The following is a 24,834-nucleotide window of genomic DNA, read 5'->3' on the forward strand; positions in this document are numbered from 1 at the left end:
TCCTCAGGTTCAATAATTTGCTCTAACGGCTCACAGAACTCAGGGAAACACTTAATGTTTTACTGGTTTATTATACAATGAAGGGTATGACAAAAGATACAGATGAACAGCCAGATGACGAGATCCTTAAGGTGGGGTCTGGAGGGTCCAAAGCTCAGGAGCTTCTGTCCCCATGGAATTGGGGTGTGCCCGCCTGCCCAGCGTGTTGATGTGTTCACCACGAAGTTTTCCAAACCCTGCAGTTGAGGCTTCATCAAGTAGGCATCATTGATAATGACCTCCATCTCTGGCCCCTCTCCAGTCCCTGGAGGATAGAGGAGGGAAAGGGCTGAAAGTTCCAAGCTTCTAAACATAACTTGATCTTTCTAGTGACCAGCCCCCATCCAGAAGCCCACCAAGAGTCACCTTATTAGAAAAAAGATAATCCAGTCACTTGGGGAGTTCCAAGAGATTTAGGAGTTCTGGGTCAGGAATCAGGGCCAAAGACCAAATATTAGAACAAAGATTCTCCTAGTACCTTTATTACTCTAGAAATTACGGAGTTTTTATTCGCTGTGGGTTTTTCATAGATGGATTTTATGAACTTGAGGAATATTCCCTCTATCCCTATAACTCTGAAGAGTTTTAATTAGGAAAGGATGCTGTATTTTGTCAAATGCTATTTCTGCATCAATTGAGAGGACCATATGGTTCTTCTCTCTCCTCTTATTAATAATGTGTTCTATCACATTGATTGAATTGCGAATGTTGAACCACCCTTGCATCCTGGGGATAAATCCCACTTGGTCGTGGTGGATGATCCTTTTAATGTATTGTTGGGTCCCCTTAGCTAGGATTTTGTTGAGGATTTTGGAATCCATATTCATCAGGGATATTGGTCTGAAATTCTCCTTTTTGATGGGGTCTTTGCCTGGTTTGGGGATTAAGGCGATGCTGGCCTCATAGAATGAGTCTGGAAGCTTTCCTTCTGTTTCTATTTTTTGAAACAGCTTCAGTAGAATAGGTATTATTTCTTCTTTGAATGTTTGGTAGAATTCCCCAGGGAATCCATCAGGCCCTGGACTCTTGTTTTTTGGGAGATTTTTGGTCACTGCTTCAATCTCGTTACTGGTTATTGGCCTATTCAGGTTGTCAGTTTCTTCCTGTTTCAGTCTTGGCAGCTTATAAGTTTCCAGGAAGTCATCCGTTTCATCCAGATTGCGCACTTTATTGGCATATAGTTGTTGATAATAATTTCTAATAATTGTTTCTATTTCCTTGGTGTTAGTTGTGATCTCTCCCCTTTCATTCATAATTTTATTAATTTGGGTCCTTTCTCTATTCTTTTGGATAAGTCTGGCCAGTGGTTTATCGATCTTATTAATTCGTTCAAAGAACCAACTTCTAGTTTCGTTGATCTGATCTGCTGTGTTTCTGGTTTCTAATTCATTGATCTCTGCTCTAATCTTAATTATTTATCTTCGAATGCGTGGCTTAGGCATCGTTTGTTGCTTTTTCTCTAGTTCTTTAAGGTGTAGAAAAGACCCCGAATTGCCAAGGAAATGTTGAAAAAGAAAAACAAAGCTGGGGGCATCACATGTTGGCCGATTCCTTTTATTTTTTCCTTTAAATTTTTTATTATGTTAATCACCACACATTACATCATTAGTTTTTGATGTAGTGTTCCATGATTCATTGTTTGTGCATAACACCCAGTGCTCCACGCAGAACATGCCCTCTTTAATACCCGTCACCAGGCTAACCCATCCCCCCACCCCCCCTCCCCTCTAGAACCCTCAGTTTGTTTTTTCAGAGTCCATCGTCTCTCATGGTTCATCTCCCCCTCCGATTTACTCCCCTTCATTCCTCCCCTCCTGCTATCTTCTTTTTTTTTTTTCTTAACATATATTGCATTCTTTGTTTCAGAGGTACAGATCTGTGATTCAACAGTCTTGCACAATTCACAGTGCTCACCATAGCACATACCCCCCCTAGTGTCTATCACCCAGCCACCCCATCCCTCCCACCCCCCCACCACTCCAGCAACCCTCAGTTTGTTTCCTGAGATTAAGAATTCCTCATATCAGTGAGGTCATATGATACATGTCTTTCTCTGACTGACTTATTTCACTCAGCATAACACCCTCCAGTTCCATCCACGTCGTTGCAAATAGCAAGATCTCATTCCTTTTGATGGCCGCATCATATTCCATTGTGTATATATACCACCTCTTCTTTATCCATTCATCTGTCGATGGACATCTTGGCTCTTTCCACAGTTTGGCTATTGTGGACATTGCTCCTATAAACATTGGGGTGCATGTACCCCTTCGGATCCCTACATTTGTATATTTGGGGTAAATACCCAGTAGTGCAATTTCTGAATCGTATGGTAGCACTATTTTCAACTGTTTGAGAAACCTCCATACTGTTTTCCAGAGTGGTTGCACCAGCTTGCGTTCCCACCAAAAGTGTAGGAGGGTTCCCCTTTCTCCGCATCCCCGCCAACATCTGTCGTTCCCTGACTTGTTAATTTTAGCCATTCTGACTGGTGTGAGGTGGTATCTCATTGAGGTTTTGGTTTGGATTTCCCTGATGCCGAGCGATGTTGAGCACTTTTTCATGTGTCTGTTGGCCATTTGGATGTCTTCTTTGGAAAAACGTCTGTTCATGTCTTCTGCCCATTTCTTGATTGGATTATTTGTTCTTTGGGTGTTGAGTTTGATAAATTCTTTATAGATTTTGGATATAGCCCTTTATCTGATATGTCATTTGCAAATATTTTCTCCCGTTCTGTCGGTTGTCTTTTGGTTTTGTGGACTGTTTCTTTTGCTGTGCAAAAGCTTTTTATCTTGATGAAATCCCAATAGTTCATTTTTGCCCTTGCTTCCCTTGCCTTTGGCGATGTTTCTAGGAAGAAGTTGCTGTGGCTGAGATTGAAGAAGTTGCTGCCTGTGTTCTCCTTTAGGATTTGGATGGACTCCTGTCTCATTCTTCTGCATGTGGCTGTCCAATTTTCCCAACACCATTTGTTGAAGAGACTGTCTTTTTTCCATTGGACATTCTTTCCTGCTTTGTCAAAGATGAGTTGACCATAGAGTTGAGGGTCCATTTCTGGGCTCTCTATTCTGTTCCATTGATCTATGTGTCTGTTTTTGTGCCAGTACCATACTGTCTTGTGGTATGGATGGACTCCTGTCTTGATGATGACAGCTTTATAATAGAGCTTGAAGTCCGGAATTGTAATGGCACCAGCTTTGCTTTTCTTTTTCAACATTCCTCTGGTTATTTGGGGTCTTTTCTGGTTCCATACAAATTTTAGGATTATTTGTTCCATTTCTTTGAAAAAAGTGGATGGTATTTTGATGGGGATTACATTGAATGTGTAGATTGCTCTAGGTAGCATTGACATCTGCACAATGTCTGTTCTTCCAATCCATGAGCATGGAACATTTTTCCATTTCTTTCTGTCTTCCTCAATATCTTTCATGAGTATTTTATAGTTTTCTGAGTACAGATCCTTTGCCTCTTTGGTTAGATTTATTCCTAGGTATCTTATGGTTTTGGGTGCAATTGTAAATGGGATCGACTCCTTAATTTCTCTCTCTTCTGTCTTGTTGGTGTATAGGAAAGCCACTGATTTCTGTGCATTGATTTTATATCCTGCCCCTTTACTGAATTCCTGTATGAGTTCTAGCAGTTTTGGGGTGGAGTCTTTTGGGTTTTCCACATACAGTATCAAATCATCTGCAAAGAGTGAGAGTTTGACTTCCTCTTTGCCGATTTGGATGCCTTTGATTTCTTTTTGTTGTCTAATTGCTGTGGCTAGGACTTCTAATACTATGTGGAATAGCAGTGGTGATAGTAGACATTCCTGCCACGTTCCTGAACTTAGGGGGAAATCTCTCAGCTTTTCCCCATTGAGAATGATATTTGCTGTAGGTTTTTCATAGATGGTTTTTATGAAATTGAGGTATGTACCCCCTATCCCTATACTCTGAAGAGTTTTGATCAAGAAAGGATGCTGTATTTTGTCAAATGCTTTTTCTGCATCTATTGAGAGGATCATATGATTCTTGTTCTTTCTTTTGTTAATATATTGTATCACATTGATTGATTTGCAGATGTTGAACCAACCTTGCAGCCCAGGGATAAATTCCACTTGGTCAAGGTGAATAATCCTTTTAATGTACTGTTGGATCCTATTGGCTAGTATTTTGGTGAGAATTTTTGCATCCATGTTCATCAGGGATATTGGTCTGTAATTCTCCTTTTTGATGGGGTCTTTGTCTGGTTTTGGGATCAAGGTAATGCTGGCCTCATAAAATGAGTTTGGGAGTTTTCCTTCCATTTCTATTTTTTGGAACAGTTTCAGGAGAATAGGTATTAATTCGTCTTGAACTGTTTGGTAGAATTCCCCTGGGAAGCCATCTGGCCCTGGGCTTTTGTTTGTTGGGAGATTTTTGATGACTGTTTCAATTTCCTTAGTGGTTCTAGGTCTGTTCAGGTTTTCTATTTCTTCCTGGTTCAATTTTGGTAGTTGATCCATCTCTAGGAATGCACCCATTTCTTCCAGGTTATCTAATTTGCTGGCATAGAGTTGCTCATAATAGGTTCTTATAATTGTATTTCTTTGGTGTTGGTTGTGATCTCTCCTCTTTCATTCATGATTTTGTTGATTTGGGTCATTGCTCTTTTCTTTTTGATCAGTCTGGCCAGGGGTTTATCAATCTTGTTAATTCTTTCCAAGAACCAGCTCCTAGTTTCGTTGATCTGTTCTCCTGTTCTTTTGGTTTCTATTTCATTGATTTCTGCTCTGATCTTTATTATTTCTCTTCTCCTGCTGGGTTTAGGCTTTATTTGCTGTTTTTTCTCTAGCTCCTTTAGGTGTAGGGTTAGGTTGTGTATTTGAAACCTTTCTTGTTTCTTGAGAAAGGCTTGTATTCCTATATACTTTCCTCTTAGGACTGCCTTTGCTGCATCCCAAAGATTTTGAACAGTTGTGTTTTCATTTTCATTGGTTTCCATGAATTGTTTTAATTCTTCTTTAATTTCCTGGTTGACCCATTTATTCTTTAGTAGGATGCTCTTTAGCCTCCATGTATTTGTGTTCTTTCCGACTTTCCTCTTGTGATTGAGTTCTAGTTTCAAAGCATTGTGGTCTGAAAATATGCAGGGAATAATCCCCATCTTTTGGTACCAGTTGAGACCTGATTTGTGACCTAGGATGTGATCTATTCTGGAGAATGTTCCTTGAGCACTAGAAAAGAATGTGTATTCCATTGCTTTGGGATGGAATGTTCTGAATATGTCTGTGAAGTCCATTTGGTCCAGTGTGTCATTTAAAGTCTTTATTTCCTTGTTGATATTTTGCTTAGATGATCTGTCCATTTCAGTTAGGGGGCTGTTAAAGTCCCCCACTATTATTGTATTATTGTCAATGTGTTTCTTTGCTTTCGTTATTAATTGGCTTATATAATTGGCTGCTCCCATGTTAGGGGCATAGTTATTTACAATTGTTAGATCTTCTTGTTGGATAGACCCTTTAAGTAGGATATAGTGTCCTTCTTCATCTCTTATTACAGTCTTTGTTTTAAAATCTAATTTGTCTGATATAAGGATTGCCACCCCAGCTTTCTTTTGGTGTCCTTTAGTATGGTAAATGGTTTTCCACCCCCTCACTTTCAATGTGGGGGTGTCTTTAGGTCTAAAATGAGTCTCTTGCAGACAGCATATTGATGGGTCTTGTTTTTTAATCCAGTCTGATAGCCTCTGTCTTTTGATTGGGGCATTTAGCCCATTTGTATTCAGGGTAACTATTGAAAGATATGAATTTAGTGCCATTGTATTGCCTATAAGGTGACTGTTACTGTATACTGTCTGTGTTCCTTTCTGGTCTATGCTGCTTTTAGGCTTTGTCTTTGCTTAGAGGACCCCTTTCAATATTTCTTGTAGGGCTGGTTTTGTGTTTGTAAATTCCTTTAGTTTTTGTTTGTCCTGGAAGCTTTTTATCTCTCCTTCTATTTTCAATGAGAGCCTAGCTGGTTATAGTATTCTTGGCTGCATATTTTTCTCATTTAGTGCTGTGAAGATATCATGCCAGTCCTTTCTGGCCTGCCAGGTCTCTGTGGATAGGTCTGTTGCCAATCTAATGTTTCTACCATTATTGGTTACATATCTCTTCTCCCGAGCTGCTTTCAAGATTTTCTCTTTGTCTCTGAGACTCGTAAGTTTTACTATTAGATGTCGGTGTGTTGACCTATTTTTATTGATTTTGAGAGGGGTTCTCTGTGCCTCTTGGATTTTGATGCCTGTTTCCTTCCCCACATTAGGGAAGTTCTCTGCTAAAATTTGCTCCAATATACCTTCTGCCCCTCTCTGTCTTTCTTCTTCTTCTGGGATCCCAATTATTCTAATGTTGTTTTGTCTTATCGTATCGCTTATCTCTCGAATTCTGCCCTCGTGATCCAGTAGTTGTTTATCTCTCTTTTTCTCAGCTTCTTATTTTCCATCATTTGGTCTTCTATATCGCTAATTCTCTCTTCTGCCTCATTTATCCTAGCAGTTAGTGCCCCCATTTTTGATTGCACCTCATTAATAGCCTTTTTCATTTCGACTTGGTTAGATTTTAGTTCTTTTATTTCTCCAGTAAGGTTTCTCTAATAACTTCCATGCTTTTTTCAAGACCAGCTAGTATCTTTAAAATCATGATTCTGAACTCTAGGTGCGACAAAGTACTAATGTCCGTATTGAGTAGGTCCCTGGCAGATGGTACTACCTCTTGTTCTACCTCTTGTTCTTTTTGTTGAGGTGATTTTTTTCGTCTTGTCATTTTGTCCAGAGAATGGATGAATGAGAGAACAAAATGCTAACAGGTTAACAACGTCCCCAGAAAATATACTCTAAACAAATCAGAAAAGACCTGAAACCAGGGGAAAAGAAAGGGAAAGAAAGAAAAAAGAAAGAGAAAAAAAGAAAAAAGAAAGAGAAAAAAAGAAAAAGAAAAAGATAAAGACAAACAAAAACAGAACAAAACAAAAAAAAACCAATATGACCAAATATGATCAGGCTAGTGTATAGATCAGTACCAGACACTAGATTTTGGGTGTATTTTGGTCTGTTAGAAGAAAGTGCCTCCTAAACTTTTAAAGAAAGAAAGACTTATATATGTACAAAATAAGGGTTGATACAATGAAGGGATGGAATATGATTGTAAAGATGAAAATTATAAAAAATTTTAAAAGAGGAATTTATAAGGTGCTTGAAAAAAGAAAGAAGAGGATTAAAAAAAATAAAGAAAGAAAAAGAAAAGGGGAGAGAATGTGATCAGGCAGGAGACTAGAAAAAAGCCATACACTGGAGATTTAGGGTATATTTTGATATGTTAGAAGAAATTGTATCTCAAAATTTTGAAGAGAGAACAACTTATATACATATATATGCCAAAAATAAGGGTAACTACTGTGAAGGGATAGAATATGACTCTAAAAATGAAAAATAAAAATTTTTTTTTAAGGGATTGATAAGATGTTGGTTGAAAAAGGGAAAAAGAAATATTCAAAAAAATAACAGTTAAAAAATTAACTTTGAAAGACTAATGGATCATGGTAGAAAAGCCATGAATTCTATGTGCAATATTCCCCTAGCGCTGGAGTGATGCCGTTCTCATTGATCGGAAACTTGGTCTTGGCTGGCTGTTCTTGCTGATCTTCTCGGGGAGGGGCCTGTTGCGGTGGTTCCCAAATGTCTTTGCGGGAGGCGGAATTGCCCCGCCTTTGCCGGTCTGGGCTAAGCAATCTGCTCAGGTTTGCTCTCGGGAGCTTTTGTTCGCTGCAAGCTTTCCATACAGTTTTGGAGGACGAGAGTGAAAATGGTGGCCTCCCAATCTCCGCTCTGGAGGAGCCGAGAACTCGGGCCCGGCTCCTCAGTGTGCCCGCAGAGAAAAGAAGTCAATCACTCACGTGTCCCTGGTCTCCAGCCGCACTCCGCGCTCACCCGGCCTGTGACTAAGTGTTTCTATCTCTGGCACCCGGCCCCATGTGGTCTCCAAACCCAGCAGATCCCTGCGGTGCGCTCCCGTGCCGCTTATCCCCGGGGAGGAAGGGGAGTCTCCCTGGATCTGCCGCTTGTTGGGTCCCTGCTGGAGGAGCAGTGGCCCGACTGTCACCGATCACAGTTTATGGCATCCCCGAGCTGAGAGCCCGCGCCTCGGCTCTGTCTCTGCAGCCGGCTTCCCCGCTCTGATACCCGGGAGCTCTGCTGCACTCAGGCACCCCCGGTCTTTCTGTGACCCCAAGGGTCCTGAGACCACACTGTCCCGCGAGGGTTCTACCCACAGCTTAGCCATTGGAGCGATGTCCCTCAGCGGAGCTGACTTCTAAAAGTTCTGATTTTGTGCTCCGTGGCTCTATCACTTTCCAGAAGCGGCCGACGGAGGCCCCCTCCCTCACCGTCTATCCCGAATATCGGCTCTGATTCACTTCTCCGCATGTCCGACCTTCCAGAAAGTGGTCGCTTTTCTGTTCAGAGAGTAGTTGCTATTCTTTTCTTCAATCTCCTGTTGAGTTCGTAGGTGTTCAGAATGATTTGATCCCTATTCACCTGAATTCCTGAGACGAGACGAAATCCACGTCTCCTACCACATGTTGCCCGATTTCAAGCTATATTACAAAGCTGTGATCACCAAGACAGCACGGTACTGGCACAAAAACAGACATATAGACTAATGTAACAGAATAGAGAACCCAGATATGGACCCTCAACTCTATGGTCAAATAATTTTCGACAAAGCAGGAAAAAACATGCAATGGAAAAAAGACAGTCTCTTCAATAAATGGTGCTGGGAAAATTGGACAGCCACATACAGAAGAATGAAACTCAACCTTCTCTAACACCGTACACAAAGATAAACTCAAAATGGATGAAAGACTTGAATGTGAGACAGGAGTCCATAAAAATCCTAGAGGAGAACAGAGGCAGTGACCTCTTCGACATCGCCCACAGCAACTTCTTTCAAGATACATCTCCAAAAGCTAGTGAAACAAAAGGAAAAATGAACTTTTGGGACTTCATCAAGATAAAAAGCTTCTGCTCAGCAAAGGAAACAGTTAACAAAACAAAGAGGCATCCCACAGAGTGGGAGAAGATACTTGGAAATGACACTACAGATAAAGGGCTGGTATCCAAGATCTATAAAGAACTTCTTAATTCAACACCCAAAAAACAAATAATCAAGTCAAAACGTGGGCAGAAGATATGAAAAGTCACTTCTCTGAAGAAGACATACAAATGGCTAACAGACACATGAAAAATGTTCAATCATCATTAGCCATCAGGGAAATTTAAATCAAAACCACATTGAGATAACACCTTACATCAGTTAAAATGGCAAAAATGGACAGGGAAAGAAAGAACAAATGTTGGAGAGGTTGTGGAGAAAGGGGAACCCTCTTACACTGCTGGTGGGAATGCAAGTTGGTACAGCCACTTTGGAAAACAGTGTGGAGGTTCCTCAAAAATTCAAAAATAGAGTTCCCCTATGACCCAGCAATTGCACTACTGGGTATTTACCCCAAAGACACAGATGCAGTGACAAGAAGGGCCACATGCACCCCAATGTTCATAGCAGCAGTGTCCGCAATAGCCAAACTGTGGGAAGAACCAAGATGCCCTTCAACAGATGAATGGATAAAGAAGATGTGGTCCATATATACAATGGAATATTACTCAGCCATCAGAAAGGATGAATACTCAACTTTTGCATCAACATGGATGGAACTGGAGGAGATTATGCTAAGTGAAATAAGTCCAGCAGAGAAAGTCAATTATCATATGGTTTCACTTATTTGTGGAACATGAGGAATAGCATGGAGGACATTAGGAGAAGGAAGGGAAAAATGAAGGGGGGAATCGGAGGGGGAGACGAACCATGAGAGACTATGGATTCTGAGAAACTGAGGGTTTTAGTAGGGAGGGGGTGGGGGATGGGTTAGCCTGGTGATGGGTATTAAGGAGGGCACATACTGCACGGAGCACTGGGTGTTATATGAAAACAATGGATCGTGGATCACTACATGAAAAACTAATGATGTGTTACATGTGACTAATATAGCATAATAAAATTAAAAAAAGAAGAAATTACGGAGTTTTTGGAATCTCTATCAGGAGTTGGGATCAAGACCAAAATATGTATTTCTTTTCATATCACAGTGTTGTATCTGTTTGTCTGTACCTGTGCCTCTATCTATCTGTATCTATCTTTGAACTCTTTTCTGGTTATATCTTTATGGAAAATTCCTAGAAGTGGTATTTTTGGGCAACAGTTATGTACTTCTTAAAGCCTTTTGGTGCACATTGATACTGGAGACCTTCCCACTTGGACACTCACCAGCTGGTTGTAAGATTGCCTATTTTATGTCATTGTCATGGGTGAGCTTGAAATGAATGGTTTAGTTGGCCTGGAAAGCTTAGCCTGACAGAGTAGATGGTGATGTAAAATCAACCTCAGGGGGATGGGCTTTCTAGGAATGGCGCCTAAGTTCTTCAAGGATAGGGACCTGGTCTTGCCCTTCTCACAGCTCCCCCAACCCGAGTTTTGTGATTTCCAGCAGCTCGCTTACCAGAGGTGGGTCCTCCTGCACCAGAATGGGCTGCTCTTTTCCCGTTTTTCGCTGCACTGCCTGCCCCCTAGTTCACGGCACATTCCTCTTTCCCTCTAGATGGGCTGTTTGCACCACACTCGGGTCTTCAGAACTCTGGGGCTGTGCGCAGACTCCTGGGTTGGCCAACATACAGCTCGCTCCAGTCTTGCTTCGGAGGCCTGAAATTGGATTCCACAAAGCAATTCATTTTTCTAGGCTTGGTTAGGACCATGATTACTTCAGTGGGAATGAAAATGGAGTCAATTAGTAACTATGACATTTATATTCATGTATCCAAATAAAGCTTGAGATGTTTAAAATTCTGTAGGTTAAACTCATGCATGAATCAAGTCAAGTATTTAGAATATGCTTATGCCATCACTAAAGTTGACTTTTACATTCTCAATTGTTTTGGCAGAGAGGAGGTGTTTGTGTGAGACAAGCAGATCAAGGACGTGAGAATAAAGACGTGGGATTCCTGTTTCAGTAAAATGAGCTGGAGTATAGACAGCTATAGGCAGTCCCACTTAGGGTGTATATGCTCCCGCAAAAGAATCACAACCTATACAACTATTTTTGCTAACCCCACAGAATCAATTGGGGACATTATGTCCTATTATTAAATTTAAGGCAACCTTAAGTCTCTCTTTTCTGCATTTCTGTCTCAGAAAAGTATTTTTTAAGATGTTGAACAAGAAATTTCTTTTTTTTTTCTTTTTAGAGGGAGGGAGAGAGAGATAGAGAGAGAGCATGCGGATGGGGTGGGGGGTGCAGAGGGAAAGGGAGAGAGAGAATCTTAAGCAGACTCTACGATCCTGAGATCATGACCTGAGCTGAAACGAGGAGTTGGATGCTTTAACCGACTGAGTCACCCTAGTGCCCCATAAATTTCCCTTCTTTCTGTGATTCTCTTTAGTTTCTTCATCATAATCTTAGAATTCAGATTTTGAGGTCTTTGGGAATTTATGTTAGAAAACATTTAATACAGATTCTGAAATGATGTGCTTTTGCTCATCCTTTTAATTTCAGATGCAGCTGGTAATGGCATCTTCAGATGCCCCGAAGATCCCTTGTGGGGTGGTAATTAACAATCATTCCAGGTGCATAATCTGGAAACTTGGTTCCTGGGGGGCACTGTGGGTGAGAGAACACGTTCATGCTTGGTTTGTCCCAATTGTGACCGCAGTCTCAGTCTTGTGGCTTTTTTCTCCTCTCCAGTGGTTGCAGCTCTGACCCACAGCACTGTGGATTAGCCTTTAAACGCTCAGCTCCTTGGGAAGAGCCGGCAGTGAAAGCAAGAGTGTCATGGGGTCGTTCACATGAGCCACGAACTGAAGGGAAAACAAGTTCAGCACCTATTTGCCTGCCTTCTCAGTGAGGCCACAGAGTTCTCTGAAATAAAATTGTATTGCATTTGCCATAGTTTCTGCAGATAGGAAAATCCTGAGATGGGGACAAACGATACTCACCCATCTAGAGTAACCTGATGTTGGGAGTCATTTAAAAATAATTGATTGAGGGGCACCTGGTGGCGCAGTCATTAAGCGTCTGCCTTCAGCTCAGGTCATGATCCGGGGTCCTGGGATCGAGCCCCGCGTCGGGCTCCCTGCTCCACGGGAAGCCTGCTTCTCCCTCTCCCACTCCCCCTGCTTGTGTTCCCTCTCTCGCTGTGTCTCTCTCTCTGTCAAATAAATAAATAAAATATTTAAAATAAAATAAAAATAATTGATTGAATAACTTATCTTTTGAAATGATCAATCCCCTCCTCTCTCCTTGTGTTTCTGTTCTGTTTGTAGCTGATTCGGCTTCTGTTTCTGTCTTTTTTGTACAGGCTGAACATACTTTTGACTGGCATGAATCCATTCTACTTTCATGCGGTGAATGTGATTTTACACTGTCTCGTGACTCTTGTCCTGATGTACACCTGTGACAAAGCTGTCTTCAGGAACCGGGGACTTGCTTTTGCTACAGCGTTGCTTTTTGCTGTGCATCCTGTTCACACAGAGGCGGTGAGTATCATTGGATCTCCGTGAAACGAGGAACTAAGAAAAAAAAGCTAAACTGATCTCCCCCCCCCTTTCAAAACCACGTGAATTCAGAGCTCCACTGAAGTGTTTATCTTTATACATAAATCATTCTGTTTGGTAACTTGTCTTTTTGAATGTTCACATGGCCTCCACGATTTAACTGCTTTTCCAGATAACCACTGTTATTATTATGTGTTGTAATAAACAGCCACAGTTCTTTATTTGAAGAAAATTTAAGTTCTAATGTGTTTTAAACAGCACAGGGCATTTTGAGGTACTTATCATGCTGAGGCATCGTTCCTGCTCTACATTTGTATTTTACCTTTTCTCTCTCTGCTTTATATTTATAATATTTATGGTGCCAGTGAGTGCGAGGGGAGGGCTAAAAAGTTAGACTGACATACTTCAGGGTAGAAAGACAGACTTAGAAATAGGTTTCCAGGTTATTTCATGTGAAGTGTGGTTATTTGGTGGGTGATACAAAATTTATTTAAAAAGTATAGATCAGATCTGTGGTCCTCTTTGAAATATGGACTTAATCATGCACCAAGAAGGCATTTATCAAGTTACCTTGTTTCATGGCTCAGTAACCACAGTTGGTTTATTTTATCCTTATTGCTAGGGGCAGACAAAGACTTTCCGAGGGGCCCATGGGCCCCACGGCTTTAAAAGAATCATTTCCAGAGCCTCAGCTTGCTTCTGGACACTTGCCTATAGTTTCTCTGAGAACACACCCAGGGTCAGGGCGTCAAGTTGGTTCTCCTCTCCCTCCTCCCTTCCACTTGTCGTCTCATTGAAAAATAAAAAGGAATGTCTCACCTACATCAGAATTTTTCTGTGCCCCAGGTGTCCACATCTCTGAGGTGCTGTTTAAAGAAACAATTTAATATATTGGTGTCAGCAAAGCCTCCTTCAATTGAGGCATCACAGACCCTGGAGTGGGGCTTCATATTGCTCTTTGTCTTACACGTATTTCTGTGAAGAATGGAGCGTAGCATTAGAAGTGGGGTATGGTGGCCTGTGTTAATCTTCTGAATTCAGAAGTGAGCTGGTTGTCATGGGAATGCATCATAATATGTTCATTTGAGCTGACACAAGAAGCCTGATTTGGCCAATTGGTTTTGTAATGAGGACTGGTTTTGCCAGTTAGGCTACATGAACACAATGTAGTTAGGCTACATGATGGACTTTTTCTACAAACAGTATTCTACATCTGTAAGCCCAGGGTTTTGACACAAATATATTTGGAGTGAGTGACAAAGAAAAAAAAAATCATTTTATAAAAAAATTACATTACTTAAGGTCAATTTCCCAGGCCTTTTTTGAGTATTTAAGACTGAAAAGGTCCCTCTAAGTGGAAGGCTGTAAGTAGTAGTCCTTTGGAAAGTCTCGGTGAAGCCATTTTTGCTGTAGTGCTGAGAAGCCATGAAAGTGAATGACTCTAATGATAGGTAACTCTCATGATGGGTATGTGGAAATTATTTGCTTTCAACCAAATTAAAGGAGGATCTGATTGAGTTGTCGGGCCGGTAGATCATTAAGCATTATGTAATATGATAGATCACTATGATTTTGCAGATGACCTTGGTGTTCAAAGAATTAAGTCACTGCTATAACATAGCTGCTTCTGTTTCACTTACTTATGTGAACATTTCTGTAAAGATGAAAGCTAGGATGGAACTGATAGGGTATGCTTTCTTATTCTAACCTAAAGTAATATTCCATCAATAATTGCACTTATTGAAAAGAAACGGACATCTGGGTGACTCAGTCGGTGAAGTGTCCAGCTCTTGATTTCAGCTCCGATCATGGTCTCAGGGTCATGGGATCGAGCCCCGCGTCGGGCTCTGTGCTTGGTGGGGAGTCTGCTTGAGATTCTCTCTATTCCTCTGCCTCTCAAATAAATAAATCTTTAAAAAGAGAAAAGAAAAACCTGCTAAACCTGTTATTAAGAAGTGTATTTTTATATCTAAGAGATATTTATCATTTTTTCTAATTTATGATGTATTGAGCAATTGTGTATTAATACTAAGTGGGGTAACTTCGGTAACTTTATATATGTATTTTTATTACAGAGAGAGAAGATGATAAGTAGAATATTTTTAAGCATGACTGCACAATACATTAAGAAACAATGTTCAGGGGGAAATAAAATAGAAATAAGAGTTCAAGGAGAATGGGTGTGAAATGTCTGTCATTTAAAGAAGAGCCTGTTCACGTTTGTGTAAATGGAAAATAATAAGCTTCAAATAATGAGCTCCTAGCCATATAGAATATATGATGCCGGGTCAAAGTACAGTGGAGAATATGTGCTTGGAGTATCTTGGGGAAAATTTTTGCATGGAAGAATAAAGGAGTAGGAGAATAACAGTCTTAATTCTGTGCTTGTAAAGAGGGAGAGCAGGTAACCTTGGACAGTGGGGTCATGAGCTGGTAGAGTTTGGTTGAATTCTGAGAAAAAGGAAAAATCCTGTTAGCAAAGTGACCTTTAAGAAAAGGTTTCAACAAGCTAATAAAAAAAAAAAATCCATGATAGCACAATTATAGGGACAAAGGAGTCTGAGAGCTGGACATTTAGGGAAAAATTTTAGAGAAACTGTTTGCATTCACAAGGAATGAGAGAAGTGTAAGAAGGAGGTGAAGAAATTTGACTTACGTAACAATCTGTACTAGGAAGTAAATAGGAGACCATCATTCAATTATAGGTATTAGTTTAGGTTTCTAAGGAAGAAGACAGAGAGATAGGGAAAAAAAAACATTGTGTTACAGAAGACTTGGTGATAAATTATTATAAAAGAAAAGAAAAATAGATGATAGTGTGGCTGGAGAGGGAGTCAGGGATATATCTCCCCTTTGCTAAATAAGAAGAAAATCAGGACCGTAAGTAATCCCAGGAATGATGGAGGATTAACATTTTTTGAGGGAGGGGTTCTGTTTAAACATGTTGGTATGATTAAGGATTTGTTTCCTTAATTATGTAATCAACATACAGTAAATGAATACTTGCTTGATGTAGGCACTGGTAGGTGCTGGGAGGGTATGTGTGTGGGTAAGGGGTCCCTACCCATAATTTGTTCACCAGCTCCTAAAAAAGCCAAAGAACATGCACATAAATACATACAAGACAAAACAATATGTTGTAATTAAAAATTATCTCCAACTTAAGTATAAGGAACAAATTCATTGATTTACTCAATCTTTCAACAAATATTTAAGTGCGGGAGGTATAGCAATGACTAGGGTAGGCCCAGACCCTTCCTCATTGAAGACCTTGCGATTCTTCGAAGGGTTTTCTGACAGTATATTTTCTGAATCATCAGAAAAATAAGCAGAATGGTGAGCACTGTGAATTGTGCAAGACTGTTGAATCACAGATCTGTACTTCTGAAACAAATAATGCAAGATATGTTAAGAAAAAAGAAAAAGAAGAAGATAGCAGGAGGGGAAGAATGAAGGGGAGTAAGTCGGAGGGGGAGACGAACCATGAGAGACGATGGACTCTGAAAAACAAACTGAGGGTTCTAGAGGGGAGGGGGGTGGGGGGATGGGTTAGCCTGGTGATGGGTATTAAGGAGGGCACGTTCTGCGTGGAGCACTGGGTGTTATGCACAAACAATGAATCATGGAACACTACATCAAGAACTAATGATGTAATGTATGGTGATTAACATAACAATAAAAAATTAAAAAAAAAGAAAAATAAGCAGAGAAATTGGGAAAATGGGGAAAATCATTGTAATTCCCTGGTGGGAATGGAAACTTAGCAATCATCATAGAAACATTATCGGTTGGAAGGAAGGCACTTATGTCAAGTCAAAAGCAGGAACAGGAGATACTGACACATGGAGTTGAGGGTTAAGGTCACCATTTCCAGAACTGGGACAAGAACATGTAGGAGAGAATCGGTCATGATCTAATCGGTCAGCCTGGCTTTCAGCTGTTGCATGTTATGTGTGTGTTTCCTGGCCCTGTCTGACACTAATGGGACTCATTTGTGCAGAGGGAACAATCAATAACTTGGTACATATGGTATACTTTATGCAAATCCTATGAATGGTCTGCTAAGAAATAAGAAGTTTGGGGGGCAAATTAAATTAACTGGTATTTTTCACATGTGATTCTGTTAAGCTTGCTAGGACTTAGATCTGATTGTTACATTGTTTGAATGCTACCCAATGAAGTTTTCTCATTTTTACCATCCTTTGAGTTTGCGTTACAGGATTCAGTTCCCAGGTAAAAACCACCCCTCTTGGTGAGGAAAACCTGCAGCTTGAGGCAGAAATGCATGCTATCCATCTGCATGTATTTTTGGCTAAGTCCTTTGTACTTCCCGGCATCCTACAGTTCAGCCTATGTTGTCTTAGAATCAAGCCCCAGGAGCTCCAACTTAACATCCCATATTTGCTCCTGTCCCCTTTCATTTGCTTACTCCATGCTCTCATCACTTTATGCCTTCCCTTCCAGAAACACCTCCTGTGTTTTCAGACTGCGCCTTCCTCTGCCTGGAATGCTTCTGTGGTCCTTCTTGGGTCCCGGATTCACATTCCCCTGTCTTGAGCTTACTGAGCCTTCCTTGCTTGTCCTTTAGGTTTTAGTGTATAACACCAGCCTTTCCGTGAAGCCTTCCAGATTCTGCAAAGTCAATCCCTCCATTCTTCTCGTGGCAATTATTTCTCCTCTTTATGATACACGCAACTCCCTTGTATCGTATTAATACCCTCCTTTGACTCCCCCCCCCCCCCCCACCGGATGTTAAACGCCTTGCGGCAGGGCATAGTCGTTCATCTGGCACAGTACCTGGCACAGAGGATGTCCTTGGAAATCGTTTGTTGAGTGGAATAAATCATGCCGTTACTGAACATGATGATACTGACTAACTGAATTGCAGTGAAAGTGAATGGTTGGTCTAGACATACAGTAGTTGATGACAAGCACCTTGTTTTTAAGACCTCTAACCCCTTTGCCCCAGAGACCCCAGCTCAACAGGGATATCGAGTAGGTGTTCAGTGAACTGGCCACCGAGTCTCTCAGTGTCAGCACTAATATTTCAACCCACCCTCTGAGCTTCTGCTCCAAGGGATGCTACATTCTTTCTATCTGGGCCCGTCCAGCTGGCTTCCTGGCAGCACAAACTGGCTGCAATCTGAGAAGGAGGCTTCAGGCGCCTTTAGCACATTAATTATGCTTGCTAGCTTGTGATTGCCTCCTTCCAACTTGCTACACCCAGTATCAGCTTGCAAGGCTTGCTGTTGTGTGAGTTGGCAGCACCAGTTGTGCCGTGATGAGTGTCCCTCTGGGCCCAGATGTGTTGCTAGCGAGCTGGGCTCTCTGTTTCACCTTCCAGGGGCCTTGCAGGTGATGCTGAGCTCCATGCTCAGAGACGCCGTTGTGCAGACGGAGCAGATCTGGACTCATGAGTGATCCGTGTGCAATTGTTGCTTTTCTGACTGTGAGTCAGAGCTGGTTCTTGACACTGAGGTGTGACACCATATTGTCATTGCCTACCTCCCTTGAGTTGCGCAGTCTTCCTGATTTGGCACTCAAACTCCTTATAGATTAATGGCTCAATGAACAGTGTGTGTTCCAGGTATCCACATCAGCTAATACCTTTTAACTCTGTACTGCTCATGAAATTCTTTAGCCATATCCAGGTTTCTCTTGGTGTAGATTGGACTAGAATTTTGCTTTGGACTAGAATTTTGCTCAGTATGTGACGCTGTCAATCCCTATGCAAGTATGTAATTAAATTATCTTCTACTTATATTTTTAACTAATATATTTGATTATCTAACAAAATTAAATTAAAATATCATACATATAAGCCTTAATATAAAAAGATGATTTCTATAAGCCCCACAAGAAAACCTGTCTCAGCACTGAGTCCCACCCACCTTCTCTGCAGGGAAAAGGAAGAAAAAAGGACACCCACATTGAGTGGGCACTTCATATATATCATCTCATTAATCACAACAGTATCATGAGGTGGGGGTGTTATGCTCATTTTAAAGATAACAAAACGGGGGACACCTGGGTGGCTCAGTCAGTTAAGCGTTAAGCATCTGCCTTTGGCTCAGGTCGTGATCTCAGGGTCCTGGGATCCAGCCCCATGTCATCAGGCTTCCTGCTCAGCAGGAGGTCTGCTTCTCCCTCTGCCTCTGCCCCTCCCCCCTGCTCGTGCGCTCTCTCTCTCTCTCTCAAATAAATAAATAAAATCTTAAAAAATAATAAAGATAAAAAATCAAATCCCAGAAATTAAAGATAACAAAATTGAGTCTCACTCAAACCACAAGAGAAGGAGTCTGTATTCAAGCCTTGGATGGTCTAGCTACATGCATGTGTCATTGCCCCTCCTTTAGGACTGCAAAGTGTGCTCATTATATGAGAGTATTCATAAGTGTATTTCCCAGAACACTGTTTTCTGCTATTAATTATGATTGATTCTCTAACACAGTAGACTACAGGTCCTGGATGGTTTGGGTGATGCAGTTTTCTGTGCCTGAAATGTCAACCCTGTTCCTTCCCCTTGTGAGCTCTTACTCATCTTTAAGATCCAGCTCATACATGGCCTTCGTGAGAAGCATTCTTTGAACCATACCGCATTTTTTTCCTTTACAGTTTTATTTCTTGAATTTCAAAAAAATCAAGAGAAATGCTTGCACGTTTTAAGTAGTAGTGGACTAACACAAAGATTTATAAATAGCTGTCTGTTCCCCACTCTCCCTCCACTTCAGTCCCTTTCTTAAGTAACATGTTAAAAAATTTTTTTCAACTTCAAAAATATAATGACCATATACTCATTGCCCAGATTCACCAATTTTTAACATTTTACTACCTTTATTTTTGTCATTCTTCCTCTCTTTTCCCCTTAATATATAAAAATATTATTCGTATTCTGAAGCATTTGAGAGTAGGTTGCCTAATTCATGCCTCTTTACATCTGAATAATTTAGTTGTATATTTTCTAAAACCAAGACCATTAGTCATATTTCTCTTTAGTCTCAAGTTTGGGGCAGTTACCAGTCTTCATTGTCTTTCTATAATATAATTCACAGCTTTAAATATAATTTAAAACTTATTTTTCGTATGTATATTATAAACTGTTTACATGATATTATAACATTGCAATTGATGTGTAATATGTTATTTCAAATGATTATTATTTATCATACATATGTGTTGTATAACTTATAACCCGTGATTTATAAAATTTATATTTTCTAAACTTCCTTATTTATATTTTATATTAAATTTTTATAATGTATAGGGACAAATAGTATAACTCTATTTTATGTAAAATATTGAAATATGTAAAAATATACAGTATATAAAATAGAAATATAATATATGCACATGTAATATATTATGTAAGCATAATATACATGTAATATGTAATAACATAGACAGTATTATAATACTTTAGATTATAGGAGTTGTAATATATCTAGTAAATCATGATACAATACAAAGGAGGAGATATTAAAATATTGAAATTTTAATGATATAAAATGATGTAGAATTGTTGTATTTTATACTTTATTAATATAAAATATATGTATTTATATATTTGATAGAGTGTTCCTCCCCCTGGGTTTGTCCGATGTCTTCTCCTGATTATATTCAGGTTATGTATCCCTGGCTGGAATTTGACAAAAGCAATATTGTGTCCCTCTCAGGTTATCACCTGCAGAGACATGCCACATCTATTTGCCCTTTATCGGTGAGGTCAAGTTTGATTCCCCAGTTAAGGTGTAATGCATTTTCTCCATAGTATAATTATTCTTTTTACTTTTTTATTTAACAAGTAAATGCTTTGAAGGAAGTGCGTTGAAGCCCAACTAACACTCCGTGCTTTATTAAACCTTTACACCCTAGATTTAGCATCCACTGGTATTTTGTGATGTCTCTTGCTCATTCTAATCTTGAATCTTTTGGATGCAAAATGGCTATTTGCCAACCACACTGTTCCCTCCACATTCATGAACTGGATTTTCAGTGTAAGGAAGAGCTTTCTATTTTTTCCCATTCACTTGCTTACTGTATTATGTATGTGCTTATATGTGCATTCATTCACCCATCCATCAATATCAGGATGCACTCATGGATGTCTGTTTTTTTTTCAATGGTTTGTTTTATTATTGTCCTTATTTATTTTGATGTTCAAATGGCCTGATATTTGGCTAGTGGGAGCCCCTTGTCACTGGCTTCTGTGTCCTATGGACATGTACCTGTCACTTTTTGCACACTTTCTTAACTTTTAACATGACAAGATGATCCAAGCTCCTCTGGTATCTCCTTAGCCTCAGCCCTCGAACCGGCCACTTCTCCAGGGAGCCCATGTTCTCTTTAGTGGAGGAATGGTTGGTGGTCAGTGCCAGGATGGCTCTTTGCTACTGGGCTATCTTGCTTTTAGGCTCTTTCAGTGACAGAACTAAGAAACACACACACACGCATGCATGTACATGTGCTCACATGGTGATCATGAGTTCATACTCATTCCTATTTTTACCAGGATTAGTGTTTCCTAAACTTATTTTTTTCTAGTCCTCTGTAAATATCCTCTGCTCCATTAGCACTCTGGTACCAAAGACTAGTGCAGTGTCTGGCACTCAGTCATTGCTCAAAAAATATTTTTGAATAAACCAGTAAATGAATAACCTTGATGATCTGAATTGCCCTTCTATAGAAGAACGGTGAAAAATAAAATTAAGCATGAAAATATTTTCCCTTCCTTCCTCTTTTTCTCCTTCTATAAACTTACTGTTATATATATGATAGCCAGAGGTGGTTAGTCATATGTCAGATTTGAAGAACAATGTGTTTTCTCATTTTATCATACTTTACATTCATCTAAAAACGAATGCATTTCTGTAACTGGTTTCTGAAAGTCATTTTCTGAGGTCTTTATTTTTTCAAACTTTCTAGGTGGCTGGAATTGTTGGCAGAGCCGATGTGTTAGCATGCCTGTTCTTTCTGTTGGCCTTTCTCTCCTACAATAGGTAGGTATGGCTAAGAATGCCCTTCTCTGTGGTTGCAATCCTGCTTTCCCCTGGGGAATTTCTGGTGTGTGTGTGTGTGTGTGTGTGTGTGTGTGTACGCGCGCGTGCGCGCGGACTTTGAGCATCTATCTGAGAGAGGAGGGAGGCTTCTTGGCAGCAAAATGCCCAGAGAGCTTTGTGGAGACCAGCATAGACAATCCCCCTTTAGCAAATTCAAGGCTGCTCTCTCTTCCAGCCACATTCTGAACCTTGCCATCGCCTTTTAAAGGGAACTGCTCTCCCAGTGTTGGGAAGCTCTGGCTTCTTGATTATTCTTACTGAGAATGGAATTTGAAATCTCCGAGCCAATATATATTGGGTTGTAAGTCCTTTCTTCTGTTTGGCTGTGATTTGTTTAATTCCTCCTTTTTCATTTTGGTCTTAATTTTTTTTCCTCTTTATTATCCTCACTAAAGTAGCTCAGAACTTAAAATAACAAAGGCTGAATTGGAGGTAGTATTTCTTAACTGTGGTTTTCTAATTTACACATCCTTTCATAAAAATACATAAGTTCCTTACTTTGGGATGCTGAAAAGCAATAAAATAATTTCCCATTATATTGCCCTTACTCCCCAAAGTGCTCAGATTCTCACGGGAGTTGTGACGTATCCACATAGGGAAAGGGGCAGGTTAAAAAGAGAATGGGAGTAGGGTAGATGGCTTGGGGTGGCCCAGAAAAAAGGGGGCCAGTGAATCATGTCACCCTACTTCATGGAGGGATACCTGGTTAGGGATTTGTGAATGTTGATCTTTGGATGAGTTCATTGACCTGCCATCTTTCAGAGCCCAGTGACTCTGAGCAATGCAATTCTAAACAAGTGGTTCTCAATATGGGGCAGTTATGGTCTTCCCCTTGGGACATTTGGGAATGTCTGGAGACACTTTTGCTTGTCGTTAAGTGGAAAGGTGCTACTGGCAAAAAAAAAAAAAAAAAAAGGTGCTACTGGCATTTAGTAAGTAGAGGCCAAGGGTCCTACAATGTACAGGACAACCCTTACAACAAAGCACCATTTTCCCCAAAATGCCAGTAGTACTCAGACTGAGAAACCCTGTTATAAACCAGTTTAGACCTTGGATGACCAAGAATGAAAAGAATTAATTCTTATGGAATTTTGATTTAACGAGTGGAGCCTTTTCTGAGTACAGGTTTCCCCCGCTATCTGAAAGTAGAGCGTTTCTGTGAACACCTTTTGTAAGCTAAAATGGCCTCAAGTTGAAGAAACAGTGGCCATTAATTGATATGGAAAAATTGGGGGCATTCCAAGACCCCAAAAACAACTTCTCTTGGGCTTTTTCTGATATCTTCGGACACATTTCGCTAATGGATGCACAGACTAAATGGAGATAGAACACGGATGCTCACACAGTTCAAAGCTCTGGAGGCTGGGTCCTGAGATGCTGAGTGTGGCCCTGGGGACGGAGCCAATTGGCAGGGCCACTGTGCTGCTCGGGGTGCGCACCGCCTCGGTAACACTCCTACAAAATAAACACTAAACACTGTTTTTGCTTTTCAGCTTCTTTCATAAAAGCAAAAATCCTCTTTGGATTTCTTCCTGTTACAGAGAATAGGTACTCATGTGGGTCTTTCATTAAAGCAACGTGAACTTGTGAAAAGTGGGGGGTATGTGTCCAGTTAGTCTCCTAGGCCTGGCTTTGTGACTCAACACTGCATTGCCAGTCATTGGAAATGGTATTGGGCTTCCATTTTTAAGATTTTAAATACAAATTCACCAGGTAGTTCTTTGCTGTTTAACTCTGGTATTAGAACAAAATTAACAGTTGCCTTTGGTTTAAACTTATTCTCTTGGGCTTTTTCGGTGTGGATGGTACATTCGGGAACATGATGAGGCCAGCATTGTGTCCGTCTATCTCTGGGCGATAATGAGCCATGGGATTGCAGTTTCTACTGTGCACGCCATTCTCACTCTTAGCAATCGAAGCTTATAGACCAGCTTCAGAGAAGAATGTATATCCACTGCAAATTTGGCATATAATTTTAGGTCATTGTTCCAAGACATAATACAACTAAGGTGTCCTAACTACAGAAATATTGGCCTTTACTTCAGAGGAGTAGGGGCAGATGGGTGTGGCACCTACTGAAGGAATAGTGATGTTTTTAGGTGTGGGCTGATTCTGTGTTGTAAGGTGAAAAAAGGCTTTATAGCTCGGGAAGATTTTTGAAAATCCCTGCTGGAAATTATACTGAGAAAAAAATTTTACCTAATACATCGCCTTGGAAAATAAATTTTTAAAATACCAGTTAACCAAAAGAAAAGTAAAAGGCCAAAACATCTGGATTTTCATCACAGAGGAAATGAGGATTATATTTCAGGATATGTGTCTATATCCACTGACTGATTTATGTACAGAAGCATATGAAACACCTTCACCAAAATAACAATAATGATGATAAGCACTTAACATGTAGTAAGTCATTTATTTAATTCTGCCTACAACACTGTGATCCTATTTCATACATAAGGGAACTGAGGCACAGAGAGGTATAATAACCTGCCCCATAATACCCAGTTAGCTGCAAAGCTGTGATTGGAACCCAGGGAACCTGATTTCAGAGTTCATGCATAAGTTTAGTAATCTGTACTATTCACTTAAAATATATTCACTCAAACATCCTTCCATGCCACTAACTATATCTCTATGGAGGCATTTTAAGTGTTTTTTTAGTGTCCATTTGTTATATGCCATATTTTACTGTAATTTATATGTACCTTAATTTAGGTACCAAGTTCAGTGTTGTTGGGCATTCACTTTTTCTCATCTTTGCAATTTTAAATAATTCTGTGATGAACGTTCATGAAGAAATCTTTGTTCACCTGCTTATTTAGAATACAATGAAATTGATTGTTAAATCTAATTTTTAAAAGTTAGTATTTCTCAGTGACTCACATTTCTTCTTAGATTAAAAGAGCCTTGATCTTGTTTTCCAGGAGTGTGGACCAGCATCATGTTGGGGAATGTTTCCCTCCCACCACTTCTCCCTTCTTCTTGCTGCTCAGTTTGTTTTTGGGGACCTGCGCGATGCTGGTGAAAGAGACAGGCATCACGGTGTTTGGAGTGTGCTTGGTTTATGATCTCTTTTCCCTATCCCACAAGCAAGAGAAATTGTAAGTCATTTTAAAGTTTTTATATCAA

At 40.2% G+C, this 24,834-nt stretch overlaps 1 protein-coding gene and 1 long non-coding RNA gene across 4 annotated transcripts in view; one reads left to right on the forward strand and one right to left on the reverse strand.

The window, feature by feature from the left end:
• Positions 1-24,834, forward strand: part of TMTC1 (transmembrane O-mannosyltransferase targeting cadherins 1) — a 277,142-nt gene that overhangs the window by 17,798 nt on the left and 234,510 nt on the right. For all 3 annotated transcript variants that reach the window (XM_027594472.2, XM_027594474.2, XM_027594473.2), the window contains exons 2-4: positions 12,451-12,628; positions 21,569-21,642; positions 24,630-24,806. In XM_027594472.2, coding sequence (XP_027450273.1) covers positions 12,451-12,628; positions 21,569-21,642; positions 24,630-24,806 — 429 coding nt within the window. The remainder of the gene's footprint in view (positions 1-12,450; positions 12,629-21,568; positions 21,643-24,629; positions 24,807-24,834) is intronic.
• Positions 85-13,659, reverse strand: LOC113922507. Its single transcript, XR_003519958.2, has 3 exons — positions 13,466-13,659; positions 10,599-10,798; positions 85-304 (listed from the first exon to the last, which is right to left on the reverse strand). It is a non-coding gene; the product is annotated as an uncharacterized LOC113922507 (long non-coding RNA).

The sequence above is a fragment of the Zalophus californianus genome, chromosome 9 (assembly GCF_009762305.2).
Source record: "Zalophus californianus isolate mZalCal1 chromosome 9, mZalCal1.pri.v2, whole genome shotgun sequence".
Classification (NCBI taxonomy): domain Eukaryota; kingdom Metazoa; phylum Chordata; class Mammalia; order Carnivora; family Otariidae; genus Zalophus; species Zalophus californianus.